General features: G+C 34.6%; 1 protein-coding gene across 1 annotated transcript in view; it reads left to right on the top strand.

Annotated features, from left to right (window-relative positions):
* Positions 1 to 19,787, top strand: part of PTPRN2 (protein tyrosine phosphatase, receptor type N2) — a 373,439-nt gene that overhangs the window by 38,667 nt on the left and 314,985 nt on the right. The window contains exons 6-7 of the mRNA XM_026053004.1: positions 1,019 to 1,105; positions 17,200 to 17,279. Of these exons, the coding sequence (XP_025908789.1) occupies positions 1,019 to 1,105; positions 17,200 to 17,279 (167 nt within the window). The remainder of the gene's footprint in view (positions 1 to 1,018; positions 1,106 to 17,199; positions 17,280 to 19,787) is intronic.

Genomic DNA, 19,787 nt, shown 5'->3' with positions numbered 1-19,787 from the left:
TCATCAAAGTTGCGTCTGACTTGCAGTGGTGTAAGTTAGGTAAATTTATGGTTTTTAAAGTTTAATTTTGTGAGCATGAGTCTTAGCAATGTTGAGAATAATTCTGCAATCAGAATGCACACGAAGAATTTTGTATCTGTTTTTCTCACTGGACATTCTGTCATTTCCTTATATTTTTAATTTATTAATACCTTTTATTTGGCTTCGTAGCACAGCAAAATAGTTAAACAAGGTGTTATCTGTTAGGAAATGAAAGTTCACAATATGCTGTTAGGCTGTAACAACTTTAATTATCTGAAATTTTTATAAATATAAATTTTGTATCTAAGTGATTTTTTTAAAATAATAGAAATCCTCCTGTGTTTGCTTGATTACAACCTGTTTTCTGAATTAAAAAAAATGTAAATGTGGCATTGACAAAGATTAAAAAGATTTAAAGTGGGTTCTGTCAGCAGTGCATACTCACACCATACTAACTCCCGTGTATCTAATCAGTGTCCTCTGGACTGTGTGCCGTGCTCCATTGTTTACTCTCAAATCCATAATAGTTTTGTATCCTTTCACTGGGCAAAGATTCATTTTAGAAACTAATGAATTTAAAAATATGCTTTTCCCTTGTCCATTTGATATTGAGCCCTGCAATTTGACTTTCATTGTTTGTTTCCCTCCTTGTCTCGTCAATCCTTTTTCTCTTTCCGTCCTTTTACTTTATTACATTTTTTATTGGGGACTGAGATGAACTGGTCGCTGCATCATGGGCCCATTACACTTCCTAACAATTCCATTTACACCTTATTGTTTGTCTTATTGCTGGAAAATTCAGGTGATTCATCATGCCTGAAGAAGCACCTGATCCCAATTCCCTTGATATCACGATCATTATGTGACAGGAATACAGTTAGTGGTGGCTTGCAGACTCAAAGAGACCAAGGTGATAACTCTTTTGGGACTTTTAGCCTCTCAAGTATTGATGAGTTCCAGTTTTGTAATACTCTGTTTTCTTGCTCCCTTTCAACAGCCCCCTGAATGTGGAAAAGGGCTTGGAGTTGATAAAGGAAGTGGCAGATCTCCTGAAGCTGCAGATGAGTGCCTTCGATGATGTCAAGTATGTACATGGAATTTGCTCCTTTTTTTTTTTTTTAATTGGATTTCCCCTTGTTTTTGAATAGTTCATCTTATGAGTGAACAACTACCTTTTCCTGCTAAAGTTAATGAGAGAGTACAAAAGAAAAAGAATAGCCTCGTGACCTTTATAAGGGACATATATAAATTATATATACTTATTATACATTTATAGTTAGTAACAAATCATTTAAAAAAAGACTGAAATATACCTATGCTTCCATGAGGAAAGAGGAAATAAGTATGTTTACAGTGGTGTAAAAATATTACCGTATTTTCTAATAGTGTCTAGTTATGGCAAATCCTGCAAAGGGTTATTACACCAGCATTACTGAGAGGGAGATAACATGTGAGATATTGATCACAGCCTGGGTCCAGCACTTGCAGGCTGATGTGTGGCGCACTGGGTCATGCTGCTTGGCCAGCTGCTCATTTAACAAGTCACAAGGAGTTCAAATATGTTGAAATATGGTTTATCTTCATATGATTCATGTTGATGAATGCTTTGTGTCTTCATCTCCTGGGCTGTAAGGTTATGATTTTCCATATCTGGTAAAGAAATAGAGATTTTTTTCCTGATATCATTTTGTAGGAAATTTTATTTAAAACTTCATTTCTTTCTTTGAGAAACAGAAAATAAAAATAGTCTGATAGAAAAGTAATAGAAAAGAAGGGTCATCTGTGGGAGGGTTTTGACAGCTTGCTAGGAATAAGTCATATCTTGGCACACAAAAATTGGCATCCAGTTGCTGCCTGTTTTTGAGAGCATTTGGGGCTGCTTTTTTTGTCCCACCACTTTTGCTGAACTTCAGCTTCCTCCTTAGTCTTACTTTGGATGCCACCAACTTTGGCTTAATCTTCAGCTCTAGTGAATGTAATTCATTGTTTATGCTCTGTTTTAGGCAGTAGTCTGAAGATGTTTCATTTTTGATGGAAGTGTTTGTTCTTTTTTGGAAAAAATTACACCACTTGCATATAGCATATTCAGTGAGAAAATCTTTTTAGGAATCTGAGAGCTGCTCAGGTACATAGGCATCTTGAATTTAGTCGTTTTGAAGGAGAATACACTCGCATTTTGTTTGTGACAACTATTCTTTGTATTACTAAACAGTTCTTATTTTTATTTTATGAAAAGTACTTATTATATGAAAAATTAGTTTGGAAATTGGAAAAAAAAAAAAAGACAATATGTGTGGGCTTCCTTGTAAGGAGAATTTCCAGCTTGGAGTTTGAATACTAGCAGATAAATCAAAGTCCGCTATACATTTAAAGGGATCCCATGAAATAAGTTCTCTGCTGGAATCAATGAGTTCTGCTTCATTAACTTCATTCATTTACAGTATAAGAGCGCTTTCACCTACCTTTCCAACTGTTAGCAGAAAAACCCTTTTGGTTGTGTTTTATCATGTGATAAATCACAACAGTGTTGCAATTGGTGGGCTGTAGATACTTTTCATTAGAAAACGAATCCCTCCGGTTATATAGCTAGCTATGAATAACCATTTTTCTTTTGTGTGTATATATATAGTTTTTAATATGCAACATGAGAGAGGCTGGTTACTTTGCATCCGATTAATGAACAGCAATGAATGCATCAAAATGGTTATGAGCAGCAATGCCACTGCATCAAAAGTATTGCTATTGTATTTTAGTCAGTATTTTAATACAGTGTATTAGGAATGATAGTAACTCAAAACAGGATAGGGTCTTCTTTGTCTATGAAAAGAACAACCTTTAATCTTTTTAAAATAAAATTTGTAAGTCAGTGAAAAAGAAATGAAAGAATATTCCAAATCTTACATTAGTTAAGAATTCTTGTGTAATAAATATTTTTGATTTAAGAAAATCAGATGCTTTGCCTGAGGTAAAGCCCAGAAAACACTACAGAAATGTCCATCTAGCTAATAGATAAAGTTGTGGGTAAAAGTCTTAGAGAAAGGCCTCACCAAGCAAAGAATTAATTCTTTTCTGCACTAGTCTTCTGCATTGGTCTTCTGTCACCACCACACAGTCATCACTGGAGTATGAGTATGGAGTATGTATGAGCTTGAAGGCTTTAGTTAGCTGCTGAGTAGTCCCTCAAGGGGTTTCAGGAAGGACATGACCTCATGATTATTCCTAATCCACCTTTGATATTTCCAATCAAAACCTTCAATGAGGTCTTACAGTCATTATGGTTTATTTATTTATTTATTAACTAGCAACTGAAAGTACTCTTTACCTTAGGAATACACTTATTGCTTTTACAGGAATGGATAAATTATGTGGAGGAAAAAAATCAGGAAGCCTGAGATGGAGGATTTTGAAAGGGATGATAACATGATATTTGAACTTTGACTTGAGTATTAGGATGGCTTAAAAGTCCCAGTTCTACGTCTTTTTCCCTCCAAGTATTCTGAATGGTAAGACAGTGATAGTTCAGGCCTGAAACTTTCCAGACTTCTTCAAAGATTTCAGAGCGAACATCTCCTAATGAAAAACACAGGGTTAATTTCAAAATATAGAAAAAGTCATCACATTCAGTAAGAATAGGGTGAGAAGAATTGAGGGGAAAAGGTGAGTAGTGAGTTATTTTGAAGGAAATGCCAGAATTATCAAATAATAATTCTTCGTTGTCCTTTTTGTCACAAAAAGTAATATTAAAATAGTGTTTTACAGATACGTTTTTACTAGCTTTGATTAGTTTTGTCTGCAAATATCTGTTGTTCTTTACGTTTTTAGGGTTTTTTTTTATTTTTTGCTCTTTAGAGTTTGTCTCAATTAGTAAGTTGCTTTGGTATGGGTTCCTACCAATTCCCCTGTTAGTTCTTGATTAGTTGTTGCCTGGCAGTAATCAGCTTATCTCATCCTCCCTTTTTCACAATCCTGCCAACTTTAACCGATGGCCTGCAATTCACAGCATAGCCTCAGGCTTAGCTCCCAGAGGGTGCAGTCCACTTCTACAGTTGGTTTGTTGTCAAGTTTGCACTGACATAAACTTTACTCACCCCAGGAAGCAGATGAGAGGGAATATATCTAGGGAATACATAATTAGAAATTTTTCAGCATTGCAGAAAATACCCAACATGCTAGCTGTCACTTTTGGATTCAGCCTGAATCTTTATGGAAGTACTAGTTATGCTTAATATGTTTTGTTAATGGCTATGTAGCTGTCAAATAAATTCCATTATTTCTTATTACATCATTAGAGACCATTAAAAGGATATTAGCATGCTGATGTAATTATGCAAGCGGACGTAAAATGACTATAGTTATGATTTTATAATCTAATTATGGGTGTCCAATGCCCCTGGTGATTGATTGTTGGACTGGTATCAAGGATTGAAATCAGATGGGTACTGGTGCTAGACAGTTTGCATTTATTCAAAAAAAAAAAAAAAAAAAAAAAAAAAAAAAAAAAAAAAAACCAAATTACAAAGATCAATTACATGGATCTTCTTCAGGCAATTACAGTTTTGACCATTATAGAGTAAACTTTGGGACATATTCTCAAGAAATATCCAGACATAATAAAAATGGCAAAATCTGCTAACTCAGCTGCGAGAGTAATAGGAAGGACACTTAGAATCTATATCAAAGCCATTTTCTAAAACAGACAAGATCTTGTGGATTCTCACTAATGCATATTTATTTATTTAATATTCTCATATTTGGAATATTTACTGACCAAATTGCAAAAGTGATTTTTCAACTTTAATCTTAGCTGAATGCCTTTACATGGAAAGAAATCAAATTATTCTGATGTCACAATATTTTAGCAAGTATATTCTATCATTTTCAGGTGCCAGATATGCGTGAGATTCTCTAGTGAATGAATCTTCTGAAGGATACTACATCTCCCTGTGAAATCAGTGACAAGACTGATTTTTTTTCTTTGTGGCTCTTTTCTCCCAGTGTGTTCTGCTGCTTAGGCTTATTCTTCTGTTCATTTTTGCCTCCTAATATTAGTCATTTTTACCTCCTAATGAGCCTATGCTCTGTGTCCAGAGAACCATACTTTGAGGAGAGATGATAACTTCTGTGCCTATTACCATATTTATTTTTGCACTGTTAAACCTGCAGTAGAATATTCTATATTCATTGCATAAAAAAAAGACATTAATACCTGTCTAATATTGTTCTTTCAGAGTGTAATTCTTTACATAAACATATAAGGTATGTGTGTGACTGTATATATATATATGTGTGTGTGTGTGTGTGTGTACGCTAGCATGCATGTGCTAGATGAGCGGACAATGAGGTGGATTGATAAACAGTTCAACAGCAGAACTCAGCGGGTTGTGACCAGTGATGCAAAGTATCATTGGAGTCCAGTGACTAAAAGAGTACCTCAGGAGCCAATAGTGGGTCCAATCATTCAACTTACTCATCAGTGACCAGGATGAAGGGATAGAGTATCCTCTTAGCAAGGACTTCTGATGGACAACAAGGTGACCATGAGCCAGCAATGTGCCCTTGTGGCCAAGAAGGCCAGTGGTAGCCGGAGGCAAATGCTAGGAGAAGCATTGCCAGCAGGTTGAGGGAGGTGATCCTCCCCCTCTATTCAGCTCTGGTAAGGCCATACCTGGAGTGCTGTATCCAGTTCTGGGCACCTAGTTTGAGAGAGATAGTTTGAGAGAGCAAGTTCAGTGAAGGTTTTTTCATCTAAAATGATTAAGGGACTAAAGCATTTCTCACATAAAAGTGTGAGAGAGTTGGGCCTGTTAGACTTGGAGAAGACAAAGGAGCAATGTTTTCTGTGTGCGTAAATATCGGATGGGAACATGTAAAGACTACGTGCCAGACTCTTTTCAGTGGTGTCTAGTGCTTGGATGAGAGGCAACCAGCACAAACTGAAACACAGAAGTGCTGTTTAAACATGAGGAGAAGCTTTTTTTTTTTTTTTAACTGTTAAAGTGACAGAGTGTGTGTGCAGGTTGCCCAGAAGGTTGTGGAGTCTTCAGGATTGAAGACATTTAGAAACTGTCAGGAATCAGGAACTAAATGTCAGGGATCCTGAGCAATCGCTAGGTGACCCTGCTTGTGTAGGGTCTTTGGTCAAGATGATCTGTAAAGGTTCCTTCCAGCTCAGCCATCAGTGATTTTGTGATAAATGTAAAGTTAGAGATGGACTGGATGTGTATGTTGAATTTTAAATGTTTGTATTAATAGTTTTTTTCAAGGTGTAAAAGCTAATTATGATTGTGTAATATAATCTCCTGCGTTGGCAAATCCGTAAGTTTTTACCAGTAAGTTTTACCACTTACAGTTACTTGCTTATCTACTGCATTTCTAAAGCTAAATTCAAAGACCACATGACTGAGCTAAAGCTCAATCTCCCAGGCCTGAGCTTGTTTTTCTAGCTCACCTAACCCCTTTCTCTATACGCATTGAGAATAAAGATGAATTTAATGATTTAGTTGAATAGTTTATTGTATAGTAAATGAAAATTCAGTTATTTATAGAAACTGTTCAGCATCCTCAGCTGAAAAATACCTTAAAAATACAGCAGCCACTGCAAAATGTTTTGATATTTTGAAAATAATTTTTTATTTTCAGTTTAATAGAGCAACTTGCTTCTAGTTTGACTGTATTTGGTTTATAAGACAAATGTTTTTACTTTTATAATTAAAATATTAAAACAAATATGATCAGCACTCAGACCATTTTTTTCCTCTATTTCCCTTCTTTTTCAAGCCATCTGACCTAAGAAATCAAATTTTCAATACAGACTAATTACGATATATTTTAAAAATATTTTATCATATCTATATATTTTTCTACAAATCTCTCTCATTCCATGTACAGAAAAGAAAAACGCTCAGTTAACAAGTAACTCTTCAGCATGTCACTTGATCCTCATCGTCCAATGTGTGGCTTTAGGCTTTATTTCTTGTATGTTATTCAAATCCTGCTTTGAGATCAGAAAAAAACATTTCCTCATGTTTGTTTGTTTGTTTATTTTGTTTTCCTGTGATACTCCTCACAAGGCTATCACAAACATGAACTGATATGCTTAACTCACATGAGAGCTGCTGCAGTTCAGAGGTAAAGCATAAAGAGTTTGAAGTCAAACCTTCTGGTGATTAGAGGTGTCCAATCTGGTCTCAAAGAGCATGGCTTATATGGCCTCTCCTGTAAGGAAGTTTTTGTACAGAGACACAGAAAACCCTACTTTTGATCGCTGTTCTGAGTCTTCAGCAATCCCAGTAATCTGCTCTCACTTGAGACAGAGCTACCTGCTTCCACTAACAAGAACTGAATCTGAAACTGAGGCAGAACCACATGCCTCCAGCAGAATTCAAGACAGAGATTGGACTTTATATCCTTTTAATGCCTTGTTGGCAATATACTTCTTGAAGTCTGCTGGATGAATCACATTCTTGCCGTTCTTCAAGACTTTATTTTCGTGTGGAGAGGCTTTCTACTCCCTTTTTAGAGAAAAGACAGGACATAATCAAACAGAGCTTTTCCTTAGCTTTGTTCTTGGAAATGGCTGAATGTTTGCGCTGGAATCCATACAATTTGAAAAGCCATCCAGCCTAGAAAAAAGGACTTGATCTGAGGAAGATCTCTGAAAATCAGACCAAATGTAGAAAGTTTGGAAAAGATCAAAGCATGTTCAAGAACATCAAAAGTCCTGAGGAGGCAAAATGATGGATGGCACTTCTGACTTCACCTGTTCTGTATGTATTCTGTCCTGAATGTAGTGTCCCGATCACACCAGGTAGATTTTAGTCATTGTTTGTCATGTTATTTTTCATAACACTTGAAAAACTCAATCAGCCAGTTAATCATACTCAGTCATCCAGAACCTAAACACTGGAGCAGTACTTGGTATTTTCACTTCATCATGCTGATAGATTATGACATGTGGTATATGTATGCTCGAAATGTGAACACCTCAGGAAATTACTGGTAGATTTACTGGAAATTACTGGAGAGGCTGGATTGTGGAAGGAAGGTGTACGCAAGCCAGTGAGCAGCAGTGATGCAAGTAGCACAGTGGCTTGTCAGTTGGTTTATATCAGCCAAAAATATGGCAACTTCACTCTTTTAACAGAGAAATCCTTTCTCCAAAATTAAGTGTAATGAATCCCTTTTCTGTTGTGCAACAAACACCTGCACCTAACAAAAAATTTCTTCTACCTTGACAAATTCTGCTGGTTTCTGTCATATGGCCAGTCAGATTTACTGAGGGGAAAACAAACGAACAAACAAAAATATACTCTTTCTGCTCTCCTTATAGTGTTAGTATAAGCTAGCAATAATTTTATTTCCATTCCATTTATTAGTTCAGACCTTATGCAACATTGGCTTTTTATTTGAATTGCCTATGTTTAGTCTCAATAAAAAGGTACACCTTTCAGAACAGTTGAACAATATTTGTCACCTGTTCTTTGGTTTTAAATAGCAAAACAATTGACTAAAACTATGTGACATAATCTTGTTCAAAATATTATAAATGTCTAACTCAAATAATGGATCCGCTTTTATTCAAACTTGACTTCTTTTGCAGATTTAATGAGCCTGGAAAACAAATTGTCTGAGAAATGTATTGCTATAACTCATCACATGCAAATTTTTATAAGAAATTACAGTATGTTTTCTGGTACATACTGTCTTATTTGACAACTAATTTGTAATAATAAAGATGCATCAATTTTTAAAGAAATGAGGATAAGGAAACTAGTATAAATTGGAAGTTTCAACTATGCATTTCTTTATTTAAAAAGGAGTGATTTTTCAACCTCAGCATTGCATTAGTCTTACGGATTTTTTTCCTGAGGTATGATTTATTTTGTGTGCTTTACTGTAATAAATGTGCATATAACGAAGATCATTTTGCCTTTGCCACTGTAACTTTCCTGCTAAACAAATATAAAAATATATTAAAATAACAAGAAGGATTTTGGCCTGCAGCATTTTATGAATTCTGGGCGACAAAGCAGAAAGACCATAAAAATCTGGAGAGACTCTTACAAATAGGAATGTACTAAGTTTAGCTTTCCATTACAACATTTCATCTCATTAAATCAAAGGCTTCAAAACTTCATAATCCAAAGCACAATGAAATCCAGTTTTATAGATACGTATCCATATAGTCATAGGTCTCTACCCAAAAGAAGTTTCTTACAGATGAAAGTGAGCATTTAAAGTTAATCTAGCTGTCTATTTTTAACTTTATACTTATTTCTTTACTATTTATCCCTCTATCTGACTGAAGGCCATCATATTCCTTTTTAATAAAATTAAAGCTGAAATCGTTACAAAATAGGCAGAATAAACTCCTTTTTTAAACAAGTTAATGAATAGGTGCTGTTTCATTTAATTTACATAATATTATCACACAATATTATTTCCAGTCTACAAATGGATAAATGGAAAAGTAAGACACTTTGCTTGATATTTTCCTAAAACCATACAGAACTTACTGGCAGATATGAGAAGAGAAATAGTAAACTGCCATTCTCACTGTTGAACTAAAACATGCTCCACAAATAGAACAACTAGTATTAGGAAGAGAATAAGATTATTGTGCAGAGAAAATGACTATGTAACTTTTAAGAAGAGATTCTTGTAAAGATTTATTTAAAAAATAATTTATTTTAAGATTGATAAAAAATGAATGCTCTCTATAAACCTTTCTTGAACTAGACTTTCCTCACTTTGTGCTCTCTCTCTCTTTCTCTGTGTATATATATATATATATACACATACACACACATATATATATACACACACACTATATTTATATTGAATGGATTTTAGAGACCTGCAGGTAAATCATTCTGCCCCTTTTTTTTTTCACCTAATCAGTTAACACTGCCTATGACCTTTACCATGATCTCCTTGTGGAAGGCTGGTAATCCTAAGGAACCATAAAGTCATTGGGAACAAACATTCCTTGAATGATGTGAATGTTCCCAGTAAAATCTCCCTATCAGTTGCCTGATGTCACATGTCTCTTCCTCAAAGCTGGAGAGCAAGCCCAAAATCAAATCTTCTAGTTCAATTCAAGTCTCATAAGAGAAAATGGGGGCTGTGGCAATTTGCTTTCTTTAGACTTCATTTGTCTCAGTTTAATCATCAAACACATGTGCATCCAATCTGACTTCTACAATGCAATGAGGATGCTAAACTTTACTTCTGCAAAAGTCCTAACACAAGTTGTGCTCTGCATTATTTATAAAAAGCCACTTGTGCAAACTGTGCATATGGTGATTATCAACCCAGGAGTCAGATCCTGAATGTGTTTTCACGTTCAGACACCAATAGACACCAATAACTGTTTCACAACAGACACCAATAGCTGTTGAGGCATACAGAGGATAAGCAGACCTGGAATCAGTAAATACACTTAATCCTTACTCGCTAAAAGTTTAAGATCATCTGCTTATTTGTCTACCAGCTAGACTTACAAAAGGTATAAAAGAGAATGAAATCATAAGCAATATATAAATAGCTTTCTAAAAATTACCTAACTTTATTATCATTCAGTTTAATCTCTGAGTATGAAGTAAAAAATCACTGTACAATTAGGCATTAAACATTTGAGACCATTTTCCTTGTATCCTAGTGTCCAAATATTTTTAGCTTTCAGGAAAAGTAATTACAATGCTTGTGCGTTTGTTCTTTTAAATTGTGTAATTAAGAAACTTATTTTCATGGCAGGCAAAGCTGGTGACTTTCATGTACTCAGCATGGTGAAAATGTCAAGTTTCATGGGTTGTGACAGATTAATAGAAAAAAATATTTTAAAACTGAAAATTATTCACAGATCTTGAGTAATTGTCAGAGACCGCACTTTGTAAAGCATAAAAATAGGCAAAACTGTAACATCAATCTCTAAATTGGGCATTCTTTATTTTTTAAATATTTGAAATAGGCTTTGCAAAAAATCTTCGCCAAGTGAATTGAAAAACCTTCAAAATATCCTTTTGTCTTCTTTTGAATTGTAAATTATCATTTTTATACACATATATTAAAAGAATATACAAACAATTATTTATATTTGGTTGGCATCAGAACCTTATCAAACACAGACTGCAGTTGTTGTAGAACATCCTTTTTTCACCAGTCATCCATTTCCAATGACTTTACTCTTGAAATTATTCTGATCTTTGTCCTAGCTGCTGAGAGCAGTGCAGTGGCATCACTTCGGGAAGCACCGTTTCAAGAACAGTTCCTCTATGGCACTGAAAGCAAAGAGGGCAATATAGAGTTTCCAAAGAATTTGCTCATTTACTTTAAACAGAGACTATGTAGGTAGATAGAAGAGACAAATCTTGGATGCAGACATCAAATTAAGACCTAAGTTTTGTTTCCCGATGGTTACATTTGCAAGATGCGAATGCTCTGAAACTGTCCATCTGTTTAATCTTTCTCATCTATCTGTTGAATATGCCATGACCAACTGTATAGTGTAAATACAATGTAAATAGCAATAGAAAACCAGTTACTAATTGGTGAATTTAAGGCATTATGGCACTAACTTGTTGAGCTAGTTACTGCTAGTAAGCATTGCAATTTTTGATTTTTCATCTTTATGTTTTGTCTTTGGAAGACAAAAGCTGTTGATCTTAGTATGACAAATCTTCTCTATCTATCCATGCTGGTCATACATTGAATACAGGACCAGTTTTCTGAAGTCAGTGTTGCAAACAACAGTTCATACTTAATGTATATAAAGAATAAAAATTAGAATAAATAATGTATTTTTGGCAGTAATGCAGTGTGTTATGGAGCACTGTTTCGCTCTTCAGTTTAAGGATTTCAAAAACTGGGAGAATACAAGAAACTCAGCCTGCTAAAGTAGAAAAAAAACAATCAGTGGCTCAGTACATATATATGAAAAGAAATATGAGAATATGTATGGCTGCCTGTTGGTGTTTGATAAATTCAGATAGAAAACAAAATAAACCTTTGAGCAGTAAAGAAAGAGCAAAAGATGTGTTGCTCTCAGTTCTGAGCCTGTTGGTTATTAAGTTTAAGTGATGATACATGCTCCACTCAAGAGTTCAGGGAAATTATGACTACCGTACTGCTTTGTAGATGTCCTGAGGTTTTGAAGTTTCGTGGGGATTATGCAATATAGAGTATAAAGCAATGATCTATAGACTAAAACTTGGTTAAAAATACTGGTGAGATCTGGTTGAACTGGCCAATGGGTCTCTGCCTTTGCTTTGCTCTGCAAGTCATGGTTTGTAACAGACCTACTGCATTGTGAAAATACCTCAATTAGTAACATTTTTTTTTCTCTCGATTTGATCAAAGTATACTTATATATGAATATGTATAATATATAATGCATTTACAGAATTGCATGCATTTTATTTTTTCCAGCATTAAGAAGGTAGAAAGGAGATATCAGTGCAACATTAACAATAGACATGAGCTTCAAATTCCACAATAAGCTCAGAAATGTGTACATACTGTATGTCATTAGTTCAAGTCCACCAAACACTTCCTGAGACAATTACCTTTGCTGCTATAAAATTTACTTTGCACAGTCCTCTGGAGCGTTACTAATTGCTTTTCTTAACCCCCAGAGATTAAAGGATTTTGAAATGAACATATAGACAAGTGGTGATTCTAATTTCAAATATAAGCTTTATTAAGGCAAATTCTATTTTACAAAATGGGGTCATTAACAGAATGTTTAATGTTGGAAATCACCAATCCTGATCCCCCCAAGCTCACCCAGTCTCAAGAAATTTCACTCCGCTATTATTTTTTTTTTTTTTTAATGTACAACCTCAACTTTTTTCCATCTGGCATCAGTTCTATGTCTCATCTTCAAGAATAAACATAACCATGTTGGCACTTGTTTCTCAAATCCTTTTCCACTAGGGGGTATGATAGACTGTGACTGTATTTCTTAGTAACCCTTCTGTATGATACTGTAGTACTAAAGCAGACACACAGGAGGGAGAAAAACAGGCATGCAAAGCTTGATACATAATTTATGGAGATTTAAATCCTGCCATTCATAAATATAATTATAACCTAAGGCTTGAAAGTTATATGGACCTTGCCATATTGATCATGCTCCAGCTCTGTTTATTGAGGCCGTTCATTTGTTGACAGACACAATATAGTAAGAATGCTTTCACCCTGTAAAATAATTAATAAGAGGAAATATTTTTATTTTCACAATGAATATTGTTTCTTTCTGTGAAGGTTATGCTCCCTCCCACCTTCAGATAGGAAAACTAAACCCATAGGGAGGGGAATATTATTAAATCAGCAATCAACCTTCAAGTCATTTTGGTATAAACACTGTAATTATTTCATCTCTAGTAAACAGCATATAAAACAACAGCACATAAGGGTGACAATTTGCAATATGCTTTGAATGTCTTTGTTAAAAAAAGAAAACACTATTATGGCTGAAGGCAACATTATTGAAATGAAAAAAAGAAGTTCTGACAGCCAACAGAGGGGGTAATTAGTCAGTAAATTTCAAGTAATAAATGTAGCAGGTCATTGCATCAGACATTATATTTTGTGGGGAGAGAAGTCACTGTTTATTAGCCTTGAAGCCAAATTTGCTTACCTTTATTCAAAAAACATAACAGAGTATTACAAAAAACTCTCCCCTTGGGGGGAGAATTGCTAAGCTTAAAACCTTACATAAAATGTTGTATTTAGAGATTAAATGTGCCACTACCTAACATTTTTGATCTCGATGTTATAGCAGGAGAAATGCTCCATTTGATGCTTTAGGTTAATTTTAAATTTCAGGCTGGGCATTGCATTTTGTATGTGTGATTGCTGTCAGCTTGTGTGCACGGCACTCGGAGCGCCCGCGGGATGTAATCCACCCCAAAGGGGGGATGCCCCTTCTAACCAGCCAAATCCTCCGTGATTTGTGGGAGAGGTTTGTTTGCCATTCATCAGGTTGTAAACAACAGTTTGCACTTCAGTAAGCTGCAGTGTTTAGAGGGGTGTAAAGACAATTGCCATTAATACTAGCTAGGCTGCACAGAGTTTGACAGCATCATGAAAAGCTGTCTTATCTATATAATTTAAAGGTCCTGGGCAGTAAGTATCAGGCGTATGTTTAATACGACTTGGAACCTTCTTTCAGTCTGGTTGCTTTCTTGTTACGAGTTTTATATATATTTCTCATTCAAATAATTACTGTTTTTGTTTGAATGTTCTTGTCCAACACACAATGAACAGTGAGGGATTTCCCAGAGGGCATCCATTGTTATTAAAATATTTATTTATTGAGTGCTTTTGCCAGAAACCCCTCATGAGAAAAATCTCATTTTATGAGCTCCTCAAGCAGTCAGTTCCCAAAACATCCAGCGGAAATGTAATTTTGGCTAAGTAATCTCAAGCTCTTTTGTTCACTTTTAAATAATCAGTAGAATATCAATGTATGAAAAGTTGTGACAAGAACTGCTTTATTTTCCATTTTTTGTAAATATTCTTAGCAAAATTGTGCTTATACTGTCACCTGGCAGATCCTTCTTAAGTTCCACTGTCTAGTTATTACTGCAGAACAAAGCAGTATCCCATATGGTAATATATGAATGAACATCTTAAAAGTTTGTTAGATTTCTTCTGCAAAAGAATGGGTTATTAACCAGTATCATCAGAGTCCCGCAAGGATTTTTTTTTCCTTACCTGATTTTTTTATCTCTTTATTTCCCCACATTTTCTCGTCACACAAGCAACAAAATTATACTGCTTGTTTCAATGTGTAAGCAGGTATGATGTGTCTACTGCTGGATTATCCAGGCAGAGTTGGTGGGATAGTCCCAGGCACTCTCAAATATCAAGAATCCCATGCTTTAAATTCCTATTCACACTGCGGGGTTGGATCACTGGAATGAAGCAGTTTTTAAACAATAAGATTTTAATGATGCTGCTAATTGCCTAATCACAGTGATCCATGTAGAGGCCCAACTGGGCTCCATAGGAGTGAGCTCTGGGAAAGAGACAGGGAGAGAAGCAGGAGGAAACTTATGCTGTCTTTGCTGGTGAAGTCAAAGTGGAGTTAGCATTAATTTCAGGTGCTTGACTATGACAGAAAACATGATGTAAATTTGGGGGGTAATATGAATTTGTTTCTTTATCTTGTCCTTGTCATAGGCCCCATGCATACTAGCTTGGTGTCTGCTTTTATTTAAAGAGTGCTGCTGATGACACTGTAAGCATTAAAGCAACTGAAGGGGACTCATCATTGCTCTTAGGCTGGCAGTATAAAAGGAGCTCTATTATATTCAGTATGTAGTCTCAGGAAACTCCTATGTTCTTTTTATGGTTGATTATCTCACCTTCTATTACTATCTTTAGTAATAGAATGTGTGAATGGTCTAATTTTTCATTTTCTAATTTTTCATTATGTATCTCAAAACATACTATGCAATTATATCACATATGCAAATATCAAAAAGAACTATCTAAATGATGCTGGTAAATGCTCCATAACTCCTTATTATTTACTAAAACATATTTATTCCACATTAATGATGGCATCTGGAGCATCCTTTAACAATACAATTTTTCTATTTTCTTTTCCCGCTCCCTTCCACTCCCAGAAAAGCTTTTAGAGAAAAAAGATTAATTAATGACAGATTTTGTTAACTTCAAAATAAAATGTGCACAGCCTTGCCTAGTATAAGATTAAGCTCCTTAGTCTTACTCTATTCCCTTTGTGACCTCTAAGCAAAGTCGTATGTTTTTTTTTTTTCTCTAGAAATTAAGAAATTTAAAAGTATTTATGTATAGGACATATGTTATTCAGTTATGCACACTTCACTAAGGGCTCTCAATTACAAAAAATACAAAAAATTACAAAAAAAATGCAGACATTTTAATCCCTGATTTTTTAAAAAACATATTTCTTTTAGGTAGCAACCTGTAAGATTACATTCTTATAAACCACAGCTATAGAAGGTGAAAGAAGGTGTTTCATATGTGGTTCTAGGTAATGTACTTCAGTGGTGACTGAAGCAGAGTTATTGTTTGTGGTACAAATATAACTCATCTTACTGATTATGTCATTAATAGCAACCTAAGAACTCACATAATAAACAATATAGATGTAAACTGTTGTTATAGTGCCAATTTTCATATTTGTTCAGCCATTGTACTCTGCATTTCTTTTAATATACATTGTAGTTTCTACTGGGTCTTGTTAATTGGATTTTAAGAAAGTACTTCTACTATATTAAAGATCTCAGAGCTTAGCTTTTTTACTTGATTACTTTTAAGTATTACTATGTAGGTTTGGCATTATTGGGCTCAGTGGCAACTGAATGCAAAATTACTTACATAGTTTTATTTTTCTTTAAAAATACAGTGAAAAAAAAAAAAGTCAAATCCTAAATTTACCCTGTCATTCTTCATCCTGCTATTTTGTAATTGTTTCATTAAATGTTTTATAGATTTTGATGCCATAGAGAGCCATCAGGCTCAACCCAAAAAGGTCAGCAGAGAGTCCATTATTTCCCTTCATAAGTTATTCCAATAGACGATCATCTTTGTTGTTAAAAGATTAATATTAATATTTTGTGACATCTTCCTGGACAAAATCTGTGTAAGTTTCAGTTTTCAACCATTGTTTAAATTGATTGAATAAACAGATTTGTTCAAAATGTCCTTTTCCTCACATGTGTTTCTGCAGAATAGGATCAAGATCAAAAATCTGAACTTTATTGTCTTTCTGTAAGGCAGGATTCATAGACTTATAGTCATGATAAGAGGACTAAGCTTGTATTGACATAAAGCTTATAAAATTCAAAAGCACATGTAATCTTTGGATGCTGAATTCCAGTTATGTTTTATGCTGTATCTGTGTGACTGACTTAATTTATGTGCTTCCATTTTGCCATCTTCATAGTAGGAATATTTACAAGAGTGTTCTAAAGTTTAGTTAATGTCCCTGAAATTATTCAGACCCAAGATATTGAAAAAAAGAAACACAAGAGGTATAAAAATGTATGCAAATGTAGCTAATGAAGCAAAAGGAAGAGGGCTAAATGGTGTCTTAATAGTTTCTCCTTAAAAACCTATTTTGATAAGGAATATTATGCCATGTCTCTTGATTATGAGTCTTACATTTTTAATAATCTCTTTCAGCATCCTGGGACCAGCTGTGACCTTCAGGGTGCACTCAAACCTCCAGAATATTTCATCTGCAGATGTTGCCAAAGCAGCAGGTAAGAATCCTTATGCTCCATTCCCAAACTGTGACCTCCCACTCTTCAGTTTAGAGGGCAGAAAACTCTCTCAGGAAGATTGACATTTGAGGAAAGAGACAGCTGAGGTGAGTGACACATTTGGGAGACTGAAGTGTAACATCTCTGAGTCAATTAAAACTGCTGGGGACTTTGTTTGTAGAGAAAATGGATTAAATAGAGATGTGTAGACATGGCCTAGCATGGTGAAAAACTCTTCAGTTTTGTCAGAAGCTTTGAAAACTAGACTAGTTATTTCTATATGAGAACTGAAAATCTTTACTTTTCAAATACACATTTTTTAGAACAGTGAAACGTTACTGCATTTTAGCTTTAATTTCTGGATTGTATAAATACACCATTGTTGGTCTGTTGCTTAGGCAGTTTCCATGATCTGTTATTAATCTTAAAAGTAAACATTTTATTTCTAAAGCTAACCTGTTTCTGAATAAATGCTGCTGTTGTAGATGATGTTGCTGGCTTATCAGCTTCACTGCTAATCATGCTATAGAGGAGTTATTGACTACAAGAAATCATTTCTGTGAAGTAATTGAATTGATAATTGATTTACTTCCAAATTAGCCAATTGATAGTTTTTAATAATTGCAAATGAACAGATTTCATTATTGCTTGAAAAATAGGAAGTTTATTTGGAGATACATTGAGAGCCAAAATTTGTCCATTAACTTCTGCTCGGTTCCTTAATTTAGCTGAATTTCATTAAAAGATAAAAAACAGAGAATAGGCATAAACTGCAGTAGTTTCCATGCCAGAACCTCTCTTTGTATGGGACTCATTGGAGGATCTGTCTGTCAAAAAAGGGTTTATGAAAAACAGTTGAATGAATATTTACAAGTCACCAGCACCATCTTGTAGTCACTCAGACTTATGGACAAAAACCAGGGTAAGCACTACCAGTGGTGTGAAACCTTTATACTTTCTTGTTAACTGGTGATTAGAGAGGACCAAATGGGACACCATTTCTAAAAAACAGATTTTATATGCCATTAAGCCTTAGGGTTATACTGTGGAAATTAATAGAAGTTACAATAGTAATTAATTTTTTAAGTATCATATATCTAAATGTGTGTGATATATTTGGAAAATTAATATGGCTTTTTTATAGCAATGTTCTTCCTTGAAAGCTTATTGGATATCTCTGAAGGTTTCAGCTAACACGATGCAGCTGGTAGAATCTACCTTGATTTCCAAACGCATTTGATAAGTTTTTTCATGATGAGTTTCAGAGACAAGAATCAGAGAGTAGGAATAAATGATCATTTTTCTCAAAAGAGATGACTATGACATGAAAAAGTCTATAAAATTAAGAGCGACACAGAGAATATAAAGAGGATTTGTTCAGTGTCTCCTGCAATAAAGTAACAAAGTAAGGTAGTAAAAGGCAAGTTCAAAATAAATAAAATCGGTTCATTTTCAACTTGTGTTTACACTGGTTGTGGATAATAAAGCTTACAAATCTAGATGTAAACAAGTTCATTCAAGAAAAATCCACGGAAATTTATCAAATGCATCAAACACTGCCAAGTTAAGGAAGTTCTTATTATATCTGTCTCAAAAGCTAGCTTTGTGTCCCTATCAATATTTGTCAGCCATCTCTTCATAGAAGGCACTCAGGTGGGTTAAATGGGATTTCCGCTTTGTGACTCTGTGCTGATTACTCCTGATCACCTTCTTGTCCTTGATATGCTTGGACATGGTATCCAGCAGAATTAGCTGCTTCGTCAAGTAAGTTTGCAGTAGCCTGTCAACATACTTGCTAATCAATTAATATATTTTTAAGAAATGTTTTTCTTGCTTGCAATTTTTAAATGCTGAAAGAAGATTCAGTAAAATGATAAAAAGCAGCATATTCGTACATAAAAAGTTTTTATTTCAGTTTTTAGTTGGAATTAGTAATTTTAAAAGTCATCAGTATACCGTAGAAAAACATTCAAAAAATCTCTTTTACGAAGTGCAACCAAAGTAGAATTACTCTGTACATACTTACAGGATAGGTACAGGAAAATGCTTCATGACGTATTGCTGGGTAACCTGACATCTGTTCAGGACCTCCTAACTTACAGAAAATGATGGTAGAGTTTTGCTGTCCCTTTATCCTTAAAAACTAAAAAACTAAAACAAAAACAAAACAAAGGCTAAATATTGAGGTAATCAGATACCATAGTAATTATGGGAATGTGAATTACACAGCTTTGCAGAGGAATCTATTTCTTCAGCTGTTGTGTATATGCAGGTCTTGCTGATATCCGTAGAAACATGTTATATGTAGCATCTTATTATTTGTGTAGTATACATTTCTTGTAAACAAAATGGACAAACTGTATGCTTTCCAAATTTTATAAGGCACCCGATTTAAAGTTTTTCATCTTCCCTTGTGGAGGTTAACAGATGTGCAGGTTAGGGAAGGCATGAGGCTCATCAGCAATTATGCAAACAGATGGTTGACTTAGAATATCTCCTACAGATAAA

This window comes from Nothoprocta perdicaria, unplaced genomic scaffold (genome assembly GCF_003342845.1).
Source record: "Nothoprocta perdicaria isolate Ctin4 unplaced genomic scaffold, notPer1 scaffold_95, whole genome shotgun sequence".
Lineage (NCBI taxonomy): Eukaryota > Metazoa > Chordata > Aves > Tinamiformes > Tinamidae > Nothoprocta > Nothoprocta perdicaria.
This window is presented reverse-complemented; position numbering and strand designations above follow the sequence as displayed.